The sequence below is a fragment of the Nansenia antarctica genome (assembly GCF_963989245.1).
Source record: "Nansenia antarctica genome assembly, chromosome: 7".
Classification (NCBI taxonomy): Eukaryota; Metazoa; Chordata; class Actinopteri; order Argentiniformes; family Microstomatidae; genus Nansenia; species Nansenia antarctica.
Window position 1 is genome coordinate 43,907,566 of NC_137677.1, and position 27,285 is coordinate 43,934,850.

The following is a 27,285-nucleotide window of genomic DNA, read 5'->3' on the forward strand; positions in this document are numbered from 1 at the left end:
GTCGTCAGTTAGAGGCACACACGAAAAAGTATTTAATTGCGTTCCATATTTGCCGACACAAAATATATCTTATATGGAGGTTTATTGAAGCACAAAATAAGTAATCACAGCGAAGATGGAGGTAGATCATAAAATACTAGTTTACACAGTTGTCCCTTCAAATGGGGCGTGGGCTAGCCAATAGGAGTGCATGTGCATCGATGATGCCATGGACTGACAAGCTGTGATAATGTTACTATTATTTTTACACTTATACAGCAAATAAACAACACACGCTATACACAGCAGTGAACAATTCTTTTAAACAGATAAACAAACACAAAAAAACAGACGTATGATATTTCTGATTAAAAATTTGAATAAATAAACAACAACATTATCTCAAGATCCAAAATAAATAAATAGCCTAATAAAACCAATAATAAATTAACATACAAAGATACAAATACAGTGCATTTTGTTAATTATTTTTTAAACCAAATCAATATAGGAGAAACCATTAACGAAACGACAAAGGTAACAACATTTTCCTTATATTTGTTGAGACTGGACAGATCAGATGGTATCCCAAAAATAGCTATCAGCGAACAGGAGGCCAATGGACATGGAGAGCTGTTGACATGGTACTCATTTAGTCCAGGACAGGTGTAAAACATGAGTATGGTCAACAGAAGAAAAGGAACACCTGTCATGTGTCATGTGTCATTTGCGTCTGAAAACAATTTACTAAGTTTGGCCTTGGAAAAGTGAATCCTAGAACTTAGAACTGAATGAGGCTCAAATGAGCACATGAGGAAATAGAGGTAACTCTCTAGCAAGTGAAAACAAATCCTAAACGTAGCAACAAGGTAATTACATTTACATTTTTGGCATTTAGCAGACACCTTATTACAAAGTGACTTGACAAAGGTCCAAAAACAAATCATAAAAGTGGCAAGACCCCTTTCTTTCCACAGAGCAAATGCAGGATCAAGAGTAGATGGTGTATAAATATAAATATATGATTGTGTCAGTCTGGACTCAAACCGTTTTGTGTTGTGTGACTTGGTTTGCTGTGAATTATATTTAAGTGGTTTGCAGATTGCTACCTTTTTCTAATTTGGTGTGTTTACTTGGGTTGCAGTGAATTATAATAATATATTTCTTTATTATAATATTATATGTTTAATTGCCATTGTGCCAATGGTATTTTCTTTCTATGATAGTTTTTGACATCAATGTGGCTCAAATAATTTGCTGCTTGGTTGCTATGCAACCAATCCTTCTGAACAAATCTGGTCGCGAGCAGGTTTACAGGCTGGTTTCGGTAATATGTGCGTCAAAAATGTCTCACAGGCGGAAACTACATCCCGAACGACAGTTCCGTCAAGTGTCTTTTAGGAAATATTAGTTCCTATTTTTTACGAGATAGATAGTTTGACTGTGTGATAGATAGATAATTTGATATTTTGAAAGTGTGATAGATAGATAGATAGATAAATAAAAAAGTGTAAAAAAAAATAGGTATGTCTATCAACTTGCATTGCCATCAGCACAGTGGTGTGTTTGGCGCAGGGGTTAAGGCAGCCAGCTAGAGCTCTGAAGGTTGCCAGTTTGATACTTGATTTAATTTAATGTTGTTGTAATGTTTTTTTACATTTAACCGAAGCCTTCATGCAAATCGATTTACAATATACAGTATATACGTATATATTTGTCTAAGTGAATCATCTATCCATCAGTAATCATAAGAAAAAATTATCGATGCCAAATCCAGGGTCCAGTTAGAAGAACATCATTTACTACTCAGAAAGGCTTCAACACCATTGTAATTGTGTCAGTTCTTGTAAATTAGCCTACACCATCATTTTATGGCCTCCATACTTTTTTAGATGAGATTTTAGATTAGATTCAGACAACGAAATGCAGTAAAAAGTGTGTCAGAAGAGGGATTTGAACCACCGTCTTAAAATGACAAATAAATACAATAGCAGCAGTCAATACCACTATGCCATCATGACAATATGACTGTATGTAGCCTGCTGCTGATATCACCACAGTAGTAAATATTCATTTATTAAAATATGAACTGGGGCTAAGACCTACGCATTTAATCGGTCAGCAATTTCTTGCCAAATCATTTCCCTCGCCTTGTTAATTGTGTCAGTATTGCACTATTTTACATCTTATTTTTTTTAGGACTGCTGCACAATAAGTAGGACCGCTGCGCAGGGTAGTATCTTCATTTAGACAGATCGACTCTTCGGGGCTCCGGTGTTCTGTGAACAGTGATGACACAAGGCTGATCCTCGTTTGAGGAATCACTTGAGGCTTGAATCAAAATCCTAAATTTCGTTGTTTGGTACCTGTACTGTAGCAATGACAAATAAAGTCCATTCCATTCCAATCCCAATCACGAGTTGCCTGAACGCGGCTTTTATTTTAATCGCCGATATACTAATCAACGTGGAATAGCCCCCTGGTCTCAAATCAACCATTTCGCCATTCAAGATTCACCATCATCATTCACTGTTGAACTGTTCAAATATAACAATACGCAACAAACACGCATTAGCTTAATACAAACTACAATTTAAATGTGCACGACAAGATACATCACATGACGCTAGGCTAGTTAACATACCTCACTGGCTGCACACGACCGAGAGGGAATAAGTCCACATGAAAGTAAGTCTTCAAAACCAAAACATAAATCTACTATCGTATCGTAACAATCTTCAATTAAACTTATGCACTTCTTCTAAATGCTAGCAACTTAAATTACTTGTACTTGTTAGTTAGATAAACCAAAACGGCACACCTTACTTGTCTCTCACGTGTGGTCTGTGATGAACTGTCACACTTAACTCAAAAAGGTACCTGTGCAACACTGAATGTAAAATAAGTTCATACATAGTAAACACAGTAAATCAATATCCATAAAATAAAATACATATGTAACATCAACTAAAATGAGAATTTCAAGTAAAATTAATGTGTTTTTAAAAAAAAGCACAGCTCAAAAGCACTGATATTTTGTATATTTTATTTTGGAAAAGTGCTATACAAATAAAAGTTATTATTATTATTATAACAACAAAAAATGACATACGTAATATTTATGGTAGTTAAAATTGCCTCATTGACCCTGAGAGACAGTATGGGAAGGCGTGGGAGCCTATGGGGGTTGGACACTGCTCTGTACCTGCATAGGCTATAGGTGGCTCAGGTCTGGAAAATAAATCTGAAGGAGAAAGACAGACGAAGTGGACGCTGGCCAGGGTGCCTGACCACTGCTGCAGAGTGACGGGAAACAGACACACAGAGCACGAACATGCACCCACAAGGCTCCTCGACACACACCTGGGTAGGAGGCAACCGCTTACTCCCAGGCAGATCGTAAGTAGGCTCGATACGGTTGTCGTGTGTTGCTGTGGGTGTACTGGGGAGGAAAGAGTGCTGGCTGTGGGTCTCTCGTGCAATGACAGAGCAGGTGCGGGTCCCAAAAGGGACCAATTTCTACCTGACCATTGGTATGGCTCTGTCAAAGACTTGTTGTTTGTGTGACCATCACCACTGGCCAGTTTGTCTTTGTGTTGGCAGTCACTTTTATCTGCAGCAGGTCTGGGGGGAAGCAGGGTCAGGTGGATGTCACCAGCCAGGGTCAGGTGTCCAAAGTCTCCCTGCCAGATGAGCCCTCTAGGGATCACTACGACAACAGCCTCAATATCAATATTCAGCTGTCAATGTTGTCTATTAGATTCATCACAGTCATACCAGTGTTATATTTTACATGTTAAAGGGATACTTTACTCTAAAATACATTTTCTGTTCCTTTTCCACATGGCCAAATTTCCAGTGTTAAAAACATACATGATTCATTTCTGTATACAGTACCTGTTGCTTCCATCTCTGCATACTGTAATACTAAATCCAGCTCAACAACAGCACTGTTTCAGGCTAAATGATCATGTACCAAAATTGTTTTGGCAGCTGCAGTGTATGGAGATGGCACCTATTTTGCCACTAAGGCGAGTTACTCTGCCCTACCCAGATACTCCAAACCAGATACCCAGGGGTATTGGTTCATGTACCTGTGTCGAGTTCTGACTGGAAACTTCACTCAAGGACAACAGGGCATGAAAGCTCCTCCAGCTATAAGCCCTGCTTCACCTTCTCATCTGTACGACAGCTTGACTGACGACCCAGCTAATCCTTCTATGTTCATAGTCTTCCATGATGTACAGGTGTATCCTCGATCACTTTCAGCTAGACCACGAGAACAAAATCAACGTAATCATCAGTCATATTTATGGGGAGAACTAATGGCTCTTCCTTAAGAAAGAGAGGGTGTTTCCATTTTGTTTTGTTTCACTTTATGTTTCCATGTTGTGTGTTTTAATGTGTGTTTTTTATGCTGTGTTCTTATACCGTTTTTTATGCTGTTAGGGTTAGGGTTATGCTGTTTTATGATGTGTGATGTTTTGTTTTATTCATTTTATGATTCCATCGAGGACCACGTTGGAAATAAGTGTTTTAAATAATGCTTTCAAGTGCCATCCTCTGGGCATTACTTAGTGTCATGATGCGTAAATGATTCTATTGTAAATTCCTAATAAAAATAAAATAAAATCAATCACTTTATTATCTTCACTTTTACTTTCAATTCGCTTTTATTTTTTGCATTCTTTTGATTTTCAGGACCTATGTATGACTATGTTTGTAAATTGTCATGGGAACATTAAACAATTCTTTCTTTTATGATAACTTAGTCAGTTTTCACTTGCATGGAAATCATCCTCTGGTGGGAATTCACTTGAAGAACACAGTCAAGAAGCTCCTGATTGTTTTCAAGTTTCTTTTTCTCATAAAGTTGAAAATAATGTAGAATGCTGGTGGAGGCTTTGTGGAAAGACATGTCTCTGTGTGAGTGTTATAATGCAATGAAACACAAATAAATAACCATATTGCTAGTCCGGCTGCACTGTAGCTATCTTCATTGGTTAAAGCTAGACCACATTTCTTAAAACAGTATTCAACTTTTCAAAACATGCTGGGCGGCACTAAGAGCTGGGAGGTCGCCGTAGGTCGTCACACTGCACATTCTGGAGATCCTACATGTTCATCTTGCATCCCGCTACACACTGGGGTCTGCCATCCAGTGGCTTCCATACAGTAGTTACACATACAACATTTCTTTGTAATTTGTATGGACATTTGTATAATGTTGCACTATACAGCATCAACATTCATGGTGAAATGGATGAACATGGTTATTTGTTTTACATTTTTGAATTTTCTCACTTAAATTCTACCACCTGTAAGCCTATGCTTACTTATGTGACAACACACTCAATAGGTGATACATTTACTGTGATAACAACGTTTGTGAATAATCTTCCTTTACAATAGTGCTGAACTCAATATTCATCACCAGACTCATATTCCTGTTCATTCATATTCCTGTACTATGCAACGTTGTGGATAAGGCCAGCTTTGGTCTCTAGTGTCACCTGCAGGTGAAAGAGTAGTACAGTGGCTGTGTTCGAAATGGCATATTAGCATACTGCATACTAGCATACTCAATGAGTATACGGCATACTGCATACTAAATTAATAATAAGTATGCCAATACCAGCCGACCGTTTAAACTGCAGTATGCATACTGCATCCCAGAATGCATTTCGCATTGTAGACCGTGGCAAGTCCACCCTCCTGGGAGCGGAGTGGATGAACAAGAACGCCCACCGGCTGTAAGGGAAGGTCCAGGAGCCTGCTTTTCTGCAATTGGATAAAATACAGAGAGAGGAAATAGAGGCTAAATTGACACTGATTGAAGACGAAGAAGAACGTCAAGAATTGCTGGAAATATTTTTTTTTGAATTTGAACTTAAGATGATTTATTTCTGTTAGAGGTCAAGGACAATCTTGGCATCCCTGTGTGCGCAATTTTCAAGGCTCCCAGTTCGGAAGAGTGATTGATTAATTAGTGTGCTTGCAGTCGCAAATATAAAACTGAATCTGAACAGTAGTGTGAACTACATGTTGGTCACATTACCCCAAATGATAACGGTGGATGACCGATGGCCTTATTCACTTATTCCTTCCAGCTAGAGTCTGGATCTAGCTAGAGTTATAGTCATGTCAGAGGGAGGGGCTTTTGACACGTGCATGCTGTCTGAGTCAGTCCATCCTCTCCATGGGCGTGGGTTAGATGTGGCTACAGGCCCCAAACATTTCCCAAATAAGATATATATGTATATGTACACATGCTATATTTCGGTTAACCTACACAATGTTTTTACTTGATTCCAGCTAATCTGTGAATGAATACGTGTTTGTTTGTGTATGGTCAATCCATTTTTATGTAAATATGGTTTCATGCTGTATTGATTTACAATAAATTAATTGCATTTCATTAAATCGTGTTGCTTTACTACAAAAAACACATCTGATTGAGGAAGACTACAAAACATTGAGAAAGGATTTGGTAAACCAAGTATTTCTTGCGTCATATGGTAAGAAGAGGGGTGTGGCCATAGTAATTAATACATCTCTACCATTCTCTGAAGAGAAAGTGATAAAAGATAATAGGAGAAGATATGTAATGGTTGACCCTATTACATTAACCATAGCTAAAGGTAATGAATCTTTTTTTCATTTCATACCTATTAGTTTACTCTAACGAATTAAAATGATTAACAAGCATAATGGCACAGAGAATGCAGAGATGTGTATATATACAAAGGGTTGAAATATATGTTATTATTATTATTATTACTTTATTATCACATAACAGCTATTTGAAGCAAACTATGGAAAATGTATAACTGAGTAGTGAAATACTCAGAAATAGTGAAATACATTCTTAGAAATGTCTACCGTGTCATGATTACAAAGATACCACTTGAACACACACACTGTCGCGTGGGCACACACGCGCGCACGCGCGATGCGCGCGAAACACACACACAACACACAGTTTCAGATCTACTAACGGGTCTTCGTTGTCATCGTTGTCATCGCGAATCATAGCGAATCATAGCGCTACCTATGGCCGGAAAGGGCTGAACCTATGACCGGATCTGGTAGGGTCGGAAAAACCTCTCGGGTCGGAAACTCCGGTACTTACAACTGCACACAACGCAGCTATAAAAGGAGCGCGCGGCTTCAGTCTGGCCACTAGTATGACTTCAGAGCTACAGCAAGGTAAGCGCTCGTGGCCGAACGGAGAGAGAAAGGCCTCCAACAAAAGCTCCACGATATGGAGCAAGAGAGGAGTAGCCTCCTCCACAACATCTCTGACCTGGAGAAGGAGAGGCGCCAGGCCCTCCTGGAGGTGAAAGAAGGCAGACTTAGAGAGAGCAACCTCCAACAAAAGCTCCACGTTATGGAGGAGGAGAAGAGGAGCCAGGCCCTCGCTGCAGAGCGAGAAATGGATAGGAGGCTGGCCAAGATCAGGGCCGAGGTCAGGGCGACCCTCCTGGAGACCGGAGACGCCAGGGCCAAAGAGAGTGAGGCAGCGCTGGACCTGGAGAAGAGCAGGGATGAGGCCTGCACGAAGCTCCAGGAGGACAGAGGCCGGTGGGAGAAGGAGAAGGCCTCCCTCACAGCCGCCCACCTGCGCACCGCTGAGGCTGAGGAGAGGAGCAGGGCGGAGGTGGACACGCTGAAGACGGACCTGGTCACCTCTCGTCAGCAGCTCTCGCTCTTAGGGGTAGGGTTAGGGTTAGTGTTAGGGTTAGGCTTTGGGTTAAAACGTTTATTGGGTTAGGGTTAGAGAAAGAATAGAAAAGAGAGAAGAAAAGAGAGAGGAGAAGAAGTCCAAAGTTCCCTTCTTTAAATGTTTAGGGTTTGGGTTAGGGTTTGGGTTAGCACATTTAATTCGTTAACATATTTTTGGGTTACTTGGCATATTTATATGGTGTTTGGAAAAAAAAAAAAGTGTTTGAATGACACACACACACTTGCCAGAATTTCTAGCTTTTCAATAAAAGCGTGCTATTTTTTTTTTAATGTGAGACTTCATTTTCAATTTTATGTGAGATTTCATTACAAAAGTCAGTAATCAGTGTGCTTGCTGTAGGCAAAGTCAACCAGGACTATATACATGTGTCCGACAGGTCTAAGAGCACCACTGAGACATGGGAACTGCCAGCCCTTTCTCTGACAAGACAAGACCACGTGGAAAACTTGAAAAACACAAAACATGTGTGTGCCATTTCTACAGATTTAACAATACGATTTTATACGATTTAATACATCTCTTCACACTGTCACTCCACATCTGAATATCTAAGCCATAACATTAATAGTTTTCTGTCTGTTTGTTGGCTAGCTAACACAGTGGCTTTGACACCCGGTTACCACGGTAACGGTCTATGGTCTTAACATACGGATGGGCAACTTGGATGGTGGTGGGGGCCACAGAATGTATGTACTGGTGTAACCGAGTTAAACATGTGTGTACAGTTAGGTCCATATATATTTGGACACAGACAGATTATTCTTTTATTTTAGCTGTTTACCAAAACATCTTCCAGTTACAGTTATATAATGAATATGGGCTTAAAGTGCAGACTCTCAGCTTTAGGGTAAGGGTATTCACATCCAAATTGAAGGAAGGGTTTAGGAATTACAGCTCTTTAATATGTAGGTCAAGGGACCAAAAGTAATTGGACAATTGACTCAAAAGCTGTTTCATGGGCCAGTGTGGACTATTCCTTCATTATGTGTTCATCAATTAAGCAGGTAAAAGGTCTGAGTTGATTCCAAGTGTGGCATTTGCATTTGGAAGCTGTTCACAGGTTAGTCACCCTCCATGACCTCCTGTACCCATGTAGGTACTTGCTCTAGGTGTTCTATGCGGAAGAGTGGTACCAATGAAGGGGTCAACTTTCTATTGGCCCAAACACCAAGTAGTTCCTACATGATACCAACAGAGCATGTTGCCTGACAACTGTTTGTTAGTCCAATAAAAAGTCAATATTGGGTAAATCAGGACAGTTTAACCAGGAAGCTATGTGGAACTATTTGAAGCTCATTGGCGCCACTCTTCTAACATACCACTCTGCTCAAGGCTACTTGGTTGCTGTTTTTCTGTTCAACCAGTTCTGCGTGATCTATTTCTATACCCACTCACATCGCTCTACTCGATAGCTATTGCAAACTATTGACTGTTGACAGATAGCATGTCTACCTCATCTATTTCTATGCTCTGTCTTTCTGTCACTTATCCCATGCACTGTGTGTGTGTGTATGCGGCAGGCTGGACTGTACCATCTGTAACGTCACCCCCCCCAGCCTGCTGGACTCTACCATCTGTAACGTCACCCCCCCCCAGCCTGCTGGACTGTAACATCTGTAACGTCACCCCCCCAGCCTGCTGGACTGTACCATCTGTAACGTCACCCCCCCAGCCTGCTGGACTGTACCATCTGTAACGTCACCCCCCCAGCCTGCTGGACTGTACCATCTGTAACGTCACCCCCCCAGCCTGCTGGACTGTACCATCTGTAACGTCACCCCCCCAGCCTGCTGGACTGTACCATCTGTAACGTCACCCCCCCAGCCTGCTGGACTGTACCATCTGTAACGTCACCCCCCCCAGCCTGCTGGACTGTACCATCTGTAACGTCACCCCCCCAGCCTGCTGGGCTGTACCATCTGTAACGTCACCCCCCCAGCCTGCTGGACTGTACCATCTGTAACGTCACCCCCCCAGCCTGCTCCACTTCCACCACCCGACACTTTCCCAGGGAGAACGACGACCAACACATCATCAGGTTTTGGCTTCAGGCTCTCAAGAGGGCCTTCATGATTGGACTTCTGTCTGTGTTGTGCTCGAAGTGAACATCACCCCCGCCCCCCCCCCCACACATCATGTTTGGTCTGTCATCAAATGTGGGGACTCGACTTGAGCTTGTCCTTCTACTATCTCCCTCTGAACTTTCTCCGAAGCAGAGAGACCCAGGGCCCCGTATTTTGAGTTGTGTAAAAAATACGCCCATAAAACCATAACCATTATGGAGGAACAAGTCTGTCAAAATTAACAATAAATATATATACATAAATGAATGTATGAACAAATAAATGAATGAATACACACAGTATAACGAAATACATTTCTATATTTATTTATTCTTTTACGCATTCATTCTTTGTTTTCCACTTTCAATCTTTGTTTTCCACATTCTTTTCCACATTCATTCTTTCTTTTCCACATTCATTCTTTCACACCATTTCCTTAATCATTTGAAATCGCAGTCTCAGTAGGGTGACGTCAGAGTCGGGCCGTCCCAAGCATCCCGTTTAGCATGTACAGTGCCACTCCCATTGACCATACACACGTGGCCCCTCCCCGGGGGCGCACCTCTCCTCCCCGCCAGGTGAGATGACTAGCCGGGTAAGGATTTGGAGATTTTAGGGAGTGTCAAACACCGGAGCATAAACAAGGAAGTCCAGTCTCTTACGCGCCACGAATACTACTACAGCCAACGTTGCTTTATCAATGTGAGACTGATTCGCATCGATATAAGCGCGTCATGTACATGCGAAATATCAATAATAATAATAATAATATCCATGATTTGACTTGAGGGCAGAAATTAGAATCACACGGCGGAGTACAGCAGCAGTGGAATGCGACGGAGAGACGCATCTCTGGCGGAGCGCAGTAGACTTCAGCAGAGCTCCAGCAGCATACAGCCCACGTCCACTACGACCGGTACCGGAATGTGTCCAGGTGCCCCCCAAGGACCCGTACAGGGAAGTACGGAGAAGTTGAGCCCCACCGCGGTGAACCACATGATGATGGAGTTCCTGATGTACTTCGGCAGAGCGCTGGCCCTCTTCTACCCCGTGTACCTGACGGGTTACCTGGGCCTGAGCGTCAGCTGGCTGCTGCTCTGCCTGGCGATGGTCACCTGGTGGAAGAAGAACCGCCAGTGGAAAGACCTCCGCATGGGCACTGCCCTAGAGTTTCTGGATAACGAAGCACAAGTGATCACCAATGAGTTGAAAGCCTTGAATATGGCAACTTGGGTATGTATGTTGTTGGGGTGGTATAGTATGGCCGTGACACTTGAGAGGTTGTCAAGACAAGTCCCCATCCGTGTGGAGATTGTACACTCTATGCTACCTAATCATTCTTTCCTGACATTTCCTGACCGTAGATGTAATTACAAAGAGATCTCAGGATAAGCATCGACTAAACTACAGGAATGTTGACATTGTTTTGTATTGTGTTGTTTCTCTGGTCCACACCTTGTTTTAACCACACCTGGTCACCCAAACCAAACATGACTAATACCTGCATAGAGAGAGTGAGACATGGACAGAGAGAGAGAGGGAGACTACAGGGGCTGCTGGGGATGTTGAGCCTTTTGGAGAATATTAGTGAAGTCCCCCATCAGGAAAGATGAAGTGTGAGAGAGAAAGAGAGAGAGAGTTCAACTTATCCTCTGAGGTTTCACTTGACATACATCTTTACACACTTTAAATCTTTTGATTAGTCACCAGATCTTGCCAAACCAGTTCTCTGCAGACATCTTTGATATGAGAAGCACCGGCTGGCTGTAGACAAGGAGAAGGCTAGTGCTGTGTCCAAGGAGGAGGCTGTGTCCATTAATCCACTTAAATATCACCCCCCTGGCATTGTTAGTAGGTAGAGCTGACTAAAACCAGTGTCTCAAGTCTCTGAAACCCCTTTCACACATACAAGCCTTCCCAGTACATTCCATGGAATTTACCTGGTAAGGTGTATGTGTGAACGCGACTGTACAGGGAAATTTTCTCAGGCAATTACCCTGGTCAGGACCTTGTATAATTCCATGGAATTTAGAGGGAAGGTGTAGGTGTGAACAGAAGCCTGAACATTCCCTGGTCCGGCACATAAAGGGTTATGTATGTCTGACGCAATAAGTGTTCATGTGGAACAAGTTAACCAATCACAACGAGTAGTTTCTTACTTTGTACTTTTGGTTTGCTCCGCTGTTGTTACAGAGTTGGCTAGTTAACCCACATCACATCAGTCAAAGTAGTGATCAATATAATTCCACAACAAGAACAAGAGCCAGCTGGAGTGTGAAAAAGACGTAGTAGAGATGGTTACACAGTACAGCCTTATGGTATCACCCCCCTGAATCAGAATCAGAATCAGAATTCTTTACATTTGCACACACAGGAAATTGACTTGGTGTGGTTGGTGCATAGGACATAAAGATGCAAACAACAATATAATAATAAAAAACTATGTAATAAACAACAATATACAAGCAAAAATAGTTTAAAAAGAGAATGACAGAAAGGGGCAGTAGAACAATAATTATGTAGGCTGTAAATTAGAGTACCGTATGTAAAACTAATATAGTTTGGCATTGACATTGTTAGTAGGTAGAGCTGACTAAAACCAGTGTCTCAAGTCTCTAAGCAACTGGTAGAGAAACATGAGCCAGCTGGAGTGTGAAAAGACGTAGTAGATATGGTTACACAGTACGGCCCTGAAATCAACGTCTAGGGTTGGCTCCAAGACACAGATTAAATCTGGATTTAATAACAGTTTCAATAGAAAAATCACCATTGAAGATGCGTTTTAGTCTAGGATTAGCTTAATCTGTGTCTGGGTAACCAGCCCATGTGTGTTTACTCAAAATGTCAGTCTGATCTGAGGTGTGACCATTCAGAATGTTATTGTCTAATACCACTGTCTCCTCTCCTCTCTCTCTCCCTTAGGTCCACTTCCCTGAAGTGGAGAAGGTTGATTGGCTCAACAAGGTAATGCACAGTTCCTCTCTGTGCCCTCCGCTGTGCTTGTTAGGCTGCTGGGGTCTTCATCAAAATCAAATTCTGTGTTTAGGACACCATGAGCTGCTTTGACATTTGCATGTGAAATGACACACACACACACACACACACACACACACACACACACACACACACACACTGTTCTCCATTGTATGTGTTCAGGTGCTGCAGCAGGCCTGGCCGTTCTTCGGCATGTTTATGGAGAAGATGCTGAAGGAGAAGATCCAGGCAGCCGTCCGGCTCTCCAGCCCCCACCTCAAAACCTTCACCTTCACCAAGATAGACTTCGGACACACGGTCAGTCATCCTCCAGGCTAGGGTCAGGGTCAAGGGTTAGGGTTTGCTTTAGGGTTAGGGTTTGGTTTAGGGCTAGGGTCAGGGCCAGAGTTAGGGTTTGCTTTAGGGTTAGGGTTAGGGTTTGGTTTTAGGGTCAGGGTCAGGGTTAGGGATAGGGAGTTAGGATGTGTTTTTAGGGTCTGGGCTAGGGTTAGGATGTGTTTTTAGAGCTAGGGACCAGTCACTTCATACCCTTCACATTTACCAAGGTCCACTTTGGACGCATGGCCAGTCAGGCTATGAATGAATGAATGAATGGACTTTATTGTCATTGCTACAGTACAGGTACCAAACAACGAAATTTAGGAGGGGTGGCTCCCCTGGTGTTAGGAAAGGGAAAAAAAAAAAAAACTTTTAGAAAAAGAATAAAATCACAGGAAGGTAAGGAGCTGGTTTACATAAATAAAGGCTATGTACACAATCCACTGTACTATACTGCACAGATAGTCAACTAGGGTTGTCATATTGCACAATAGTATTTTTTCACGTTATTTAAAGTGTCACAGTTTGCAGGCTTGAAATGGTTACTGTATGTCCTGTCAAGTGTTTATTAATCAGATCAGGGCTAGAGAGGTCAGTCATGTGTGAAGTTGTCTCCTGTCAGGTGGCAGTGTTGAGGACCAGTCCATCTGTAGGTGGCAGCGTTGAGGACCAGTCCATCTGTAGGTGGCAGTGTTGAGGACCAGTCCATCTGTAGGTGGCAGTGTTGAGGACCAGTCCATCTGTAGGTGGCAGCGTTGAGGACCAGTCCATCTGTAGGTGGCAGTGTTGAGGACCAGTCCATCTGTAGGTGGCAGCGTTGAGGACCAGTCCATCTGTAGGTGGCAGTGTTGAGGACCAGTCCATCTGTAGGTGGCAGTGTTGAGGACCAGTCCATCTGTAGGTGGCAGCGTTGAGGACCAGTCCATCTGTAGGTGGCAGCGTTGAGGACCAGTCCATCTGTAGGTGGCAGTGTTGAGGACCAGTCTGATCTGTAGGTGGCAGCGTTGAGGACCAGTCCATCTGTAGGTGGCAGTGTTGAGGACCAGTCCATCTGTAGGTGGCAGTGTTGAGGACCAGTCCATCTGTAGGTGGCAGCGTTGAGGACCAGTCCATCTGTAGGTGGCAGTGTTGAGGACCAGTCCATCTGTAGGTGGCAGTGTTGAGGACCAGTCCATCTGTAGGTGGCAGCGTTGAGGACCAGTCCATCTGTAGGTGGCAGTGTTGAGGACCAGTCCATCTGTAGGTGGCAGCGTTGAGGACCAGTCCATCTGTAGGTGGCAGTGTTGAGGACCAGTCCATCTGTAGGTGGCAGTGTTGAGGACCAGTCCATCTGTAGGTGGCAGTGTTGAGGACCAGTCTGATCTGTAGGTGGCAGTGTTGAGGACCAGTCCATCTGTAGGTGGCAGTGTTGAGGACCAGTCCATCTGTAGGTGGCAGCGTTGAGGACCAGTCCATCTGTAGGTGGCAGTGTTGAGGACCAGTCCATCTGTAGGTGGCAGCGTTGAGGACCAGTCCATCTGTAGGTGGCAGCGTTGAGGACCAGTCCATCTGTAGGTGGCAGCGTTGAGGACCAGTCCATCTGTAGGTGGCAGTGTTGAGGACCAGTCCATCTGTAGGTGGCAGCGTTGAGGACCAGTCCATCTGTAGGTGACAGTGTTGAGGACCAGTCTGATCTGTAGATGACAGTGTTGAGGACCAGTCCATCTGTAGGTGGCAGTGTTGAGGACCAGTCCATCTGTAGGTGGCAGTGTTGAGGACCAGTCCATCTGTAGGTGGCAGCGTTGAGGACCAGTCCATCTGTAGGTGACAGTGTTGAGGACCAGTCCATCTGTAGGTGGCAGCGTTGAGGACCAGTCCATCTGTAGGTGGCAGCGTTGAGGACCAGTCCATCTGTAGGTGGCAGTGTTGAGGACCAGTCCATCTGTAGGTGACAGTGTTGAGGACCAGTCCATCTGTAGGTGACAGTGTTGAGGACCAGTCCATCTGTAGGTGGCAGCGTTGAGGACCAGTCCATCTGTAGGTGGCAGCGTTGAGGACCAGTCCATCTGTAGGTGGCAGTGTTGAGGACCAGTCCATCTGTAGGTGACAGTGTTGAGGACCAGTCCATCTGTAGGTGGCAGCGTTGAGGACCAGTCCATCTGTAGGTGGCAGCGTTGAGGACCAGTCCATCTGTAGGTGGCAGTGTTGAGGACCAGTCCATCTGTAGGTGGCAGCGTTGAGGACCAGTCCATCTGTAGGTGGCAGTGTTGAGGACCAGTCCATCTGTAGGTGGCAGTGTTGAGGACCAGTCCATCTGTAGGTGGCAGTGTTGAGGACCAGTCCATCTGTAGGTGGCAGTGTTGAGGACCAGTCCATCTGTAGGTGGCAGTGTTGAGGACCAGTCCATCTGTAGGTGGCAGTGTTGAGGACCAGTCCATCTGTAGGTGGCAGTGTTGAGGACCAGTCCATCTGTAGGTGGCAGTGTTGAGGACCAGTCCATCTGTAGATGGCAGCGTTGAGGACCAGTCTGATCTGTAGGTGGCAGCGTTGAGGACCAGTCCATCTGTAGGTGGCAGCGTTGAGGACCAGTCCATCTGTAGGTGGCAGTGTTGAGGACCAGTCTGATCTGTAGGTGGCAGTGTTGAGGACCAGTCTGATCTGTTGAACCATTGTATGTTTCAGCCTCTCAGAATCACAGGGGTTCAAGTTTACACTGACGAGGTGGACAAGAGAGAGGTGATCCTGGACCTCAACATCAGGTACTGGGACCTCCATGTACACCATGTCTGTGTTTTACTGTTCTAGTGTTTGTTCATGGAGGCTAGTATGTCGTAGTGAGTTTTGTGGTGTTTCATCATGTGTACACTCGGGTGGAGGCTGGTGGAGGTAACAATCGGAGGACCGGCTCATTGTCAAGTCAAGTCAACTTTATGTATATAGCACATTGACATGCAGCAGCAGCTGAACCAAAGTGCTTCACAGGCGGGGAGCAAAGTAGGAGCACAAATGTAAAGCAGGTAAAGTGCAGGATACTAAATAAAATGCAACACAATACAAGATATGTTAACAATTAAAAGGAGAGAAGATAAAAGGACTAAAAACAATAAAAGCCAGGGACCTAACGATGGCTAAGTGGGGGGGGAAGGCCAGGGAAAACAGGTGGGTTTTTAGGAGGGATTTAAAAACCTCCAGGGTCTGAGCGGCCCGTACATGGAGGGGGAGGCTGTTCCAGAGCTTGGGTGCAGCAGCCGCAAAAGCTCTGTCTCCCCTGGTTTTTAGCCTAGTTCTAGATCTAGCCTAGTTCATTGTAATGCATGGATGAGGAATGGTATCAAACACACCCTCCGATATCTACCTCCACCAGCCTCCCCTGACTCCTACAGTATGTCTAGTGTTCCCCTTAAGACATGTTGAATCCCAGTGACTGTTTCTCCCTCAGTTATGATGGCGATGTGGACATCGACACGGCAGTGAAGTCACCAATCACAGCTGGGATCAAAGGTCTTCAGGTGGGCATCGGATGGTCCTGTGTGACTCTTAAGGCCAATGCACACAGCGTGCGATTTCTGTTGCGCGACAACATTCCATTGCAACGCACACGGCGTGCGATGCGATTTTGTTGCGCCGCAAAATTCCATTTTCAACTCACACCATTGAAGTCTATGAGAAAATCATAAAAAATCGCATCCCAATGCACACGGCGTGCGATGCAATTTCTGTTGCACCTCAACATTCCAAGAAGATGAGGTTTACCAAATGGCATCCATTATCCGTTGTGTCCAGTATGTATTTGAAATATATGATATGAAAATGAAATGATAATGTTGTACATCATAAACCCTTCATGTACCGTAGGTGTATGTACTATATCAGACCTTTTGGGTCAGACCTTCAGCCTTTAACTTCTTTCAAAAAAGGAGACAGTCAAAAATGTATGCTCCAGTCTCTCTCCCCGTTATGAGTGACTCAATTAATTTAGATAGACCAGTTGAAGTTTTCCCAATTGTCCCATTGTGATGCAATAATCCGTCGCACCACAAACTTTTACAACATTTGCAAAATTTGACAGTGCGACAAAACTCGCACGCCGTGTGCTTTGTCCCATTCAAAATGAATGGAATCGAATTTTCGCCGTGCGATTAAAATTGGGGCTGTGTGTGTTGGGATGCGATGTTCTCATAGACTTCCATTCAAACTTCAAAATGGAATGTTGTCGCGCAACAGAAATCGCACGCTGTGTGCATTGGCCTTTAGACTACCCCTCTATCACCATGTAGGCTGGCACAGCGTAGTACCTCCCTACCCCTCTATCTCCATGTAAGCTGGCACTGTGTAATACCCACCTGAGAGGTGGAGCAAATCATCTGTCTCTGAAGGGATTGGCTGATAAATTAGGTGATTTTATCCTTGTGATATAACATGTCTTGCTGTTCCAAAAGCGTTTAGTCAAGTAACACGTTTATTGTCCAAGCAAAATACAAGTGGAAACACAAGGAAATGCAGTTTGGCATCTGACCAGACCTAGTGCAAAAGCCATAAAAGTATGAACAGATATATTGTACGGTACACCGAGTATACCAGGTAATGAAAGGCTGTTCAAATACAATTACATTAATTAAGAGACATACATCTTGTTTGCTGACATGAAAGTAGGGGTGGTTAACAATTCCTGTCCACCATTCAAGCAGCAAACAGCTGTTTCAGAGGTGTCCCTGAGGCCCCTTTTTCACTGTTCCCACGGTGACTAGACAGCCCTGTTTGATAGCATTATCATTGATCACATTTACTTAAAATGCTCCCCTCAAATGCTAAAGGATGTTGTGAATGCTTTCATGGGTGTTTAAATGACAAGATCATGGGGATTCCTTTTTCAGTTTGGAGGGATGCTGCGTGTCATTCTGGAGCCTCTGGTTGGCCAAGCCCCGTTGGTGGGAGGAGTCACCATGTTCTTCATCCGCCGGCCAGTGAGTTCTGAAACTACTACAGTAGTCTCCAGATGAAGCCGTTTTCATGACCATTCTAGCTGATGCTCTATGTTCTGTGTGATGATCTATATTCTGTATTCTATGGTTGTCTATGTCATGGTCAGACCCTCCAAATCAACTGGACAGGGATGACCAACCTCCTGGACACCCCAGCTTTCAGGTGAGCTTTCACATCAAACAAAACACCTTTGTTCTAGAGCCATCATATATCACATCACATTACACATCTCATCACATTACATCACATGATGGCCTCTCCTGGAATCATGCTACACACTGTGTTCTAATCCAATCATGCCTGCTCTTACTCCTCTTCTTGTCTCAACGACCATTGACCTGATATCTGACCTCTCTCCTGCCAGTCACCTGTCTGAGGGGGCCATCATGGATATCATCGCCTCCCTCATGGTTCTGCCCAACCGCCTGTGCTTCCCCCTCATAGACCAGGTCAAGGTGGACCAGATGAGGTTCCCTCTGCCCAGGGTGAGTACACACTATGGTCCATTTCAGACGGTAGAGAAATATGTTGGGATTTGATTTACTATCTCCATAGTATGCTCAACCAAAAATCCAGAGAAGTATAATTGGTCTTTGTGTGTTTTGGTGTGTTTCTTAGTTTTGGTGTTTTCTTCTCTAGTATGTAGGTGCTTTGTAAGGTGTTCCGTTGTAGTATTTTTGTTCCCCTATCCCCCATCTCTCCCAGGGTGTGGTTCGTGTCCACCTGCTGGAGGCTAGGGACCTGATAGCCAAGGACACCTACATGCTGGGGATGGTGAAGGGCAAGTCTGACCCCTACGTGGTGCTCAGGGTCGGAAACAAACAGTTCCAGAGCAAGACTGTCAAAGAGAATCTACATCCCAGCTGGAAGGAGATCTACGAGGTACACACACACACACACACACACACACACATACTGAGATTCTCATAGACATGTATTTACACCAAACAGGACAAAAACACACATAATAAACTTGTCAACCTCTTCTCTGCTTTGAAGCGTCTCTCTATGTAAACCAGTTTTGTGCTACAGGCCTTGGTCCTGTGTTGTGTTGTGTTGTCTGTCTGTCTGTCTGTCCCTCTGTCTGTGTTTCTGATATCTGCCATGTCGTGTTATTGTCAGTCTGTCACCTCTGTCTGTGTTTCTGTTTGTAGTTTGTGGTGCATGAGGCCCCAGGCCAGCAGCTGGAGGTGGAGCTCTTTGACGAGGACACTGACAAGGATGACTTCCTGGGCAAGTAAGGAGACACCAGATATTATGGGAACGAGAATATACACAGCACCCCCAGACTAATTCCTTGCAATTCCTATGCATCGTGATCACAGTCCAATGCTAGCATGTGGTTGGAATTGGGGTTCAATAGGGGACATGGTTTAAGGTTAAATATGTGTACGTTCTGTCGGTGTTTTCCTCAACACAGATCTGATGCTGATATTGGGCATCTTATTGATTAAAACGAGGGTGTGTTGAATCCCCACAGGTTTCACTTGGACTTTGGAGAGGTGAAGAAGGAGAAAGAGATTGATCAGGTGAGAGGTTCATGTTTAGTAGGATAACAGATGGATCCGCTGAGGTACAGTTTTGTAACAGATATAATAGAGGTGACGATGTCCAGGTGTCTAAGCTGCCTTCTTCCTTGCTGCTCCAGTGGTTCCCGCTGGACGATGTTCAGAGTGGAGAGGTGCACCTTAAGCTCCAGTGGCTCTCTCTGCAGGCTGACCAGGGACTGCTGGAGCAGGTGAGTCAGCTAGCTAGTTAGCTAGCTAGTGCTCATGTAACCTCACCAGACCTCACGGACAGCTAGCTAGCACTGCTGTAGCCTCACCAGACCTCACGGACAGCTAGCTAGCGCTCCTGTAGCCTCACCTCACCACACCACATAGACAGCTAGCTCCTGTCTCTTCCCTTTAGTCTCCACTTTTCATTGCATACACATACAACTCTGGAATAACTGTAGGCTAGTTGTTTTGCTGTGTAGCCACACCACACCACACTGAATGGTCAGCCCTGCCTTCTCTAATGGCCGTTGCATTAGGTACCACATATAAACTCACCGGCCACTTTATTAGGTAGCCTACACCTTGCTAGTACTGGGTTGGACCCCCTCTTTTGCCTTCAGAACTGCCTTAATTCTTCGTGGCATAGATTCAACAAGGTGCTGGAAACATTCCTCAGAGAGTTTGATCAATATTGACATTACAACATCACACAGTTGCTGAAGATTTGTGCCAAGAAAATATCCCCCACACCATTACAACACCACCACCACAAGAACTGCCGCTCACTGGATATTTTCTCTTTTTCTGACAATTCTCTGTTACCCCTAGAGATGGTCGTGCGGGCTAATCCCAGTAGATCAGCACTTTCTGAAATACTCAAAACAGTCCGTCTGGCACCAACACCCACGCCACGTTCAAAGTCACTTAAATCACCTTTCTTTCCCATTCTGATGCTTGGTTTGAACTTCAGCAGATAGTCTTGACCATGTCTACATGCCTAAATACATTGAGTTGCTGCCACAGGATTGGCTGATTTAGATATTTGCATGCAGTTGAAAAGGTGTACCTAATAAAGTGGCCGGTGAGTGTACATCTCTGTACACACATAGTGGATGTCTCCCCATTTGCCCATGCAGACCCCTGATGGCTGTGCCTGTGCTATGCTGGCTGTGTACCTGGACAACGCCTCAAACCTACCGGTCAGTACCGCACTGTCAACGTCATGTCCAGTGTCATCAGCGTGGTCATCGTCATTGTCATCATCACCCATCTTGTAGAGCGTATCATAACCATCTATCCTGTTCAATGTGTGTCACTGTGCTGTTCGTTAAGTGTCTGTGATACTCTGTCTGTTGCATGCTTATGTGTTTTTTTGACTGTTACAGAAAAACCACAGTGAGTTCAGCAGCTGTGACAAGCATGGGAAACACTCTAAAGAAGCCAGGGTAAGGGAAACCAGACTGACAGACTGACAGACTGACAGACTGACAGACTGACAGACTGACAGACTGACAGACTGACAGACTGACAGACTGACAGACTGACAGACTGACAGACTGACTGACAGACTGACTGACTGACAGACTGACTGACTGACTGACTGACTGACGTACACAAACCCCTTTGGTGCTACAGGTGAACTGCCCTTCCTCTGGCCAGTATTTCCTGTCTGGCAGGTCATCTGGCTGGGTGTGTGTGACATACGATACCAGCTGCTGGTTCCCATACCTGCTATGTCCTGACATGATCTCTCTTCCCGCCTCCTCTCCCCTTCACCTCTACTCCCTCTGCTGGTCACTATGAGACACTGCAACAACAATCACACCTCTGCTGCTGATGTCACCCCAGCTGTGGATTGTAGAAGCACAGTCGAAGTGTCTTATTAGTGCAGTGGCCCTCTCACTACAACATTCTATAGTATTCTACATTCTTCTTTTCTCTGCCCGATCTCATTCCTTATTTTTACCCCATCTCCTTTTTTTCGAGTGCTCCTCACTTTTTGACTTGGAACAGCCCCTCGGAACAGAGTAGTGGTTGAAATATTCCCCAGAAATGGGACAACCCTTCAAGACCCTGATACGTCATCAGTAGTATCATAGAAAAGCATGGACGCTCACGATTCGTTCACAACTTATACGTTTCATGCTATCAATTGATCAAACAAGTCATCAAATAAAAAATAACAATGCTTCATTACCAGGCCAGTTCATGACAGAATAACGGTGCTCTGTAAGCTAGCAACCCATGCTCCTGCCCTGCACTGATATTAGAGGAGCGGTATGAAGTGCAACAACTTCGCTGCTGGACTTAAGTTAAATTCCGGGCTTCATGTGCCATATGGGAAATGCGGGACTGTAATGCACAAATCAGCCTTAAAACACAAACAAACGTTAGATAGCTAGGTGAGCTACATTAGATAGCTAGGTGACAGCATACTAGTGATTTTCTGGTTATGCTTGTTGTAAAGAAAAGGTCTATAATACATTGAAATGACATTAAGATAATACGATGGTTATCATATTTTTAAAATCTTTATTAACAAAGAAAATAATTACATTAGTGGTTTTCTTTTGTTGCTTGTGCGTTCGCCACTATCTTGCCGAAGATTCGCAAGGCATTCTGAGAGATTTCTCATAACACACGGTTTGGAGTGTGTCTCTAAAACTCCAAACTCTGTTTGGAGGGCCCCCCCACCATCTCTCTCTGTGTTTTACACAATATATGACAGACCTGATCCAGACCTAAGACTATGTTCCTATGACAGACCTGATCTAGACCTAAGTCTATGTTCCTATGACAGACCTGATCCAGACCTAAGACTATGTTCCTATGACAGACCAGATCCAGACCTAAGACTATGTTCCTATGTCAAAGCTGTTGCTTCTGTTCTCTCATAATACCTTCATTTCTCTCATTTGGGACAGGACAACCCAGAGTACTAAGAATGTGTTGCGTTTGTGTTAATGGTGCCACCCCCATTTCTTACATCACTCTCTGACCCTTATGTCTATAGCTGACCAGGAGGCACGCTAATCCAAACTCATATGTTGAATTCTCCATTGATGAACAGAATCAGAAAAGCAAGGTACAATATGCTATTTCCCTGCAGTGTGCCAGTGACACTATATATGGGTTAACATTCGCAAAGTATGTAGGCACAGTAATTTACATTTATAAACGTTACATTTATAAAGCTGTGTATGTTGTCCCTCCATACCCATTTATATGTCTTCTGTACCATTCAACATCTCAACATTGATTTCTACAGTTTTTATTTCTCATAGATGTTGTTCATTTCCTATAGGTTGTGTTTGCATCCAAAGACCCGGTGTGGGAGGAGTGTTTTACCTTCTTTGTCCACAGTGTAACCAATCAGACACTCAATATGCAGGTACACCACCCCCTGCCAGGCCAACAGGTTGCGCTGTTGGTAGTTTGTGTATTCCCTCTGTTGTTTTGTAACTTGTGTTTTTACTGACAACTTTTGCAAACTATACAGACAGAGAGAGAGATATAACAAATTGATTATTTTCTATTGTATTCTATTTTATTCTAGCTTTAGTTGGTTAGCAGTTCGTCAGTGTCACTATTTACCTAAATATGGTACCTGGATGCCATTTCTCCTCTATGCATCCTATTTCCTCCCCAGATCAAAGAGGATGAGAAGAAGACGCTACTGGGCACGCTCAGTTTACCCCTCAGCCGCCTGCTGAATGCCTCAAACATGACGCTGGACCAACGCTTCCTGTTAGAACGTTCTGGAGCTAACAGCCAGGTCAAAATGAAGGCCACACTCAGGGTGAGTGTAGGCACACACACACACACACGCACACACACACACACACACACACACTCACACACAAACATGCTTGGTTTTGTGTTTGGTCTTACTGCTGTTGTCCTCTATTCCAACCCAGATCCTGACCATTGAGAAACCAGAACCCAAGGTCCTCCTCAGCCCTCCTCCTCAACCTCAACCCTCGTTACAGAACAGCCAAGGAGGCGCTGCCCCCACTCTCACGCCCTCTCCCTCCCCCTCCCCTTCCCCCTCCCCCTCCACCTTTGCTGCCCCAGCCCAAACCCCTCCCCCAGCTGCCAGCTCCACCAATGGGCTGTGTGAAGACTACGTACCCCAACGCCACGGGTCCTTCCTGGTCGCTGATGGGCGCCGCACGGCCCCATCTACCCCCCGCATGCGTCGCTATGACTCCCATAGCCTGCTGTCGGAGAACTCCATCGCCTCGTCTCGCTTCGACCTCACGGAGGGAACGCCCTACCCAGAGTGAGTCTGCTGCTGCTAGTCCTCTCTGTGGACAGCAGGGGGCAGAATAGGATGGGGTTTCTATACTGACTCAATACTAGACATAGGCCCTACACTACATAGCAGAAAATATGTGAGCACAATTATGGTCTGGGGCTGTTTTTCATGGTTTGGGCTAGGCCCATTAGTTCCAGTGAAGGGAAATCTTAATGCTATAGCATACAATGTGATTCTAGAGAATTGTATGCTTCCAACATTGTGGCAACAGTTTGGAGTAGGCCCTTTTCTGTTTCAGCATGACAATGCCGCCATACACAAAGCAAGATCCATAATGACATGGGTTGCCAAGTTTGGTGTGAAAGAACTTGACTGGCCTGTACACAGAGCCCTGACCTCAACCCCATCGAACACCTTTGGGATGAATTGGAACGCCGCCTGCGAGCCAGTCCTTCTTGTCCTACATCAGTGCCCGACCTCAGTAGCAAAAAGTGCTCAAATCCTCACAACCATGTTCCAAAATAATAAAAGCCTTCCCAAAGGGGGGACCAAGTCCATATTAATGCCCATGGTTTTGGAATGAGATGTTTCAACGAGCACGTATGTGATGTTCTGGTGTCCACATTGACTCCATAGTGTTTACATTTGTACTCAATACTACGTAGGCAGTGTTGTGAGTCCTCTGTGCTCAGTTGGTAGAGCTTGGCGCTAACAACGCCTAGGTTGTGGGTTCAATTCCCGCTGGGATCATATATTGAAATGTATGCACTCATTGCAATGTATGTCGCTTTGGATAAAAGCGTCAGCTGAATGGCGTATATTATTATTATCATTCTTATATTGTGAGTCCTGGCTCTGTTCAGTGAGGTCCTAACGTTGGTCTCTTTCCCCAGGGCCATTATCAACCACCAGGGCTCATTCGGGGAGATCCAGCTGACTGTTCGCTATGCCTCCCTGAGGAACAAGCTCATCATCCTGGTCAACTCCTGCAGGTAAGCCTGGGAAACCCCATACCACTAACTTAGTCCTCCAATCCTGACCATCCCATAATCCCTCCTCTCTCCCTCCTCCTCCTCCTCTATCCCTCCCTTCCTCTATCCCTCCCTTCCTCTATCCCTCCCTTCCTCTTTCCCTCCTCCTCCTCCTCTATCTCTCTCCCTCCCTTCCTCGCTCTATCCCTCCCTACTGCTGCGCTCCCTCCTCCTCCCTCCTCTTATCACTCTCTCCCTCCCTTCCTCTCCTCCTCCTCCTCCTCCTCTATCTCTCTCTCCCTACCGCTCCCTCTTCCCTCTCTCCCTCCTCTATTCCACCCCTCCCTCCTTCCCTCCCTCTGTCTCTCCCTCCCTCCCCCTCAGGAACCTGTTCCCCTGCAGTGAGAATGGTTCTGATGCCTACGTCCGTGTCTACCTGCTGCCGGACCAGTCCTGGCGGCACCGGAAGAGAACGCAGGTCAAGAAGAGGACCGTCAACCCCGTCTTCAACGAGAAGTAAGAACTCCAACCCACACATGGACAAACCCCTCTGGACATCAGCCAACTCTGAACTAGTGTTCCCTTTAGGGTGGGAGTCTGTTCTACCCGATACAATCAACGCAAGATCATTTGAAAATGTCGTTAAAGAATTAGAAAGCGCTTTTTATTTCAACCCGATGAGGATTATTTCTGTTCATGAACAGAATGTCAGTTCACTTGGTATTGAACCCCCCCCCAACCCTGTTGTCCAAACCAAGATGAGCATCTCCTTAAATGTGTGTCTGTGACAAACGTGTCTTGTTGACCTGCGCCCAACAGGTTTGAGTTTGACGTGTCCCTAGAGGAAGCAGAAAACAGGAAGTTGGACGTGGCGGTCAAAAACAACAGGATGTTACTAACTCGGGAGAGGAAAGAGATTGGAATGGTAGGCAATCACACACACACACACACACACACACACACACACACACACACACACACACACACACACACACACAGACACACACAAGCACACACAGGGCATTATTTGGGTGAAGCTGTTCCCCACCTCTGTCTGATCTGATTGGCTGATATGCTGTGTATCCTCAGGTCCTTCTAGACCTCTCTCACATGAACCTGGCTAAAGGCTTCACTGAATGGTAAGAGCATACATATCTACATACACACATACATACATACATACATACATACATACATACATACATACATACATACACACATACATACATACCTACCTACATACATACATTAGGGCTGCAACGATTAGTCGACATAATCGACGACGTCGATCATAAAAACTCGTCGACGTGGAATTTTAGTGTCGACGCATCGTATATATATATAAAAAAAAAAAAAAAAAAAACTTGATAGATTTTTTTTTTTTTTACGTTTATATTTGCACTTTCATTTGTATTATTTAATTTATTTATTATTTATTTTGTTTCATTGAAACAGAGATTGATTATTGTATGTATTAAATGTTTTGGAAGGTCCAAATTCAAATATTTCATGAGTCATTATTTGAATTTGCAATGGGAACGTATGTTAAGCCAGAGAGACTGGACAACAGGGTGACATTCACAGGTGTGCAGACTTGAGAAGGTGAGGTACAACATGCACTGGAGCCCGCGGCCACTGCCGCGGCCACACGACTAATCGCGACTAATCGGAAAAATAATCGACAGATTAGTCGACTACCAAAATAATCGTTAGTTGCAGCCCTAACATACATACACACATACATGCACTCACCGGCCACTTTATTAGGCACACCTTGCTAGTACTGGGTTAGGGTTAGGCTTTCGCCTTCAGAACTGCCTTAATTCTTCATGGCATAGATTCAACAAGGTGCTGGAAACATTCCTCAGAGATTTTGGTCCATATTGACATTATAATATCACGCAGTTGCTGAAGATTTGTATCAAGAAAAGATCCCCCACACCATTACAACACCACCACCATTTTCGCCCAGAGAATTGTCAGTCACTGGATATTTTATCTTTTTCTGACCACTCTCTGTTACCCCTAGAGATGGTTGTGCCTGTCTGGAACCAACACCCATGCCACATTCAAAGTCACTTAAATCACCTTCTGATGCTTGGTTTGAACTTCAGCAGATCGTGTTGACCATGTCTACATACCTAAATGCATTGAGTTGCTGCCACATGATTGGCTGATTAGATATTTGTGTTAATGAGCAGTTGAAAAGGTGTACCTAATAAAGTGGCCGGTGAGTGCACATACATACATACATACATACATACATACATACATACATACATACATACATACATACATACATACATACATACATACATACATACATACATACATACATACATACATACATACATACATACATACATACATACATACATACATACATACATACATACATACATACATACATACATACATACATACATACATACATACATACATACATACATACATACATACATACATACATACATACATACATACATACATACAT

The 27,285-nt window shown here is 44.4% G+C and overlaps 1 protein-coding gene across 1 annotated transcript; it reads left to right on the forward strand.

Annotated features, from left to right (window-relative positions):
* Window positions 1-10,791: 10,791 nt before the first annotated feature.
* On the forward strand, window positions 10,792-25,934 carry esyt3 (extended synaptotagmin-like protein 3; the record flags this gene model as incomplete). Its single annotated transcript, XM_080536215.1, has 22 exons — window positions 10,792-11,022; window positions 12,712-12,753; window positions 12,946-13,080; window positions 15,763-15,839; window positions 16,520-16,589; window positions 17,955-18,044; window positions 18,170-18,225; window positions 18,428-18,548; window positions 18,769-18,945; window positions 19,218-19,300; window positions 19,544-19,592; window positions 19,712-19,801; window positions 20,699-20,761; window positions 20,948-21,007; window positions 22,576-22,647; window positions 22,867-22,980; window positions 23,212-23,361; window positions 23,480-23,844; window positions 24,714-24,812; window positions 25,176-25,307; window positions 25,611-25,716; window positions 25,881-25,934. 22 exons carry the CDS (start codon window positions 10,792-10,794, stop codon window positions 25,932-25,934), a joined length of 2,436 nt encoding a protein of 811 aa, XP_080392341.1.
* Between the last annotated feature and the right edge of the window lie 1,351 nt (window positions 25,935-27,285).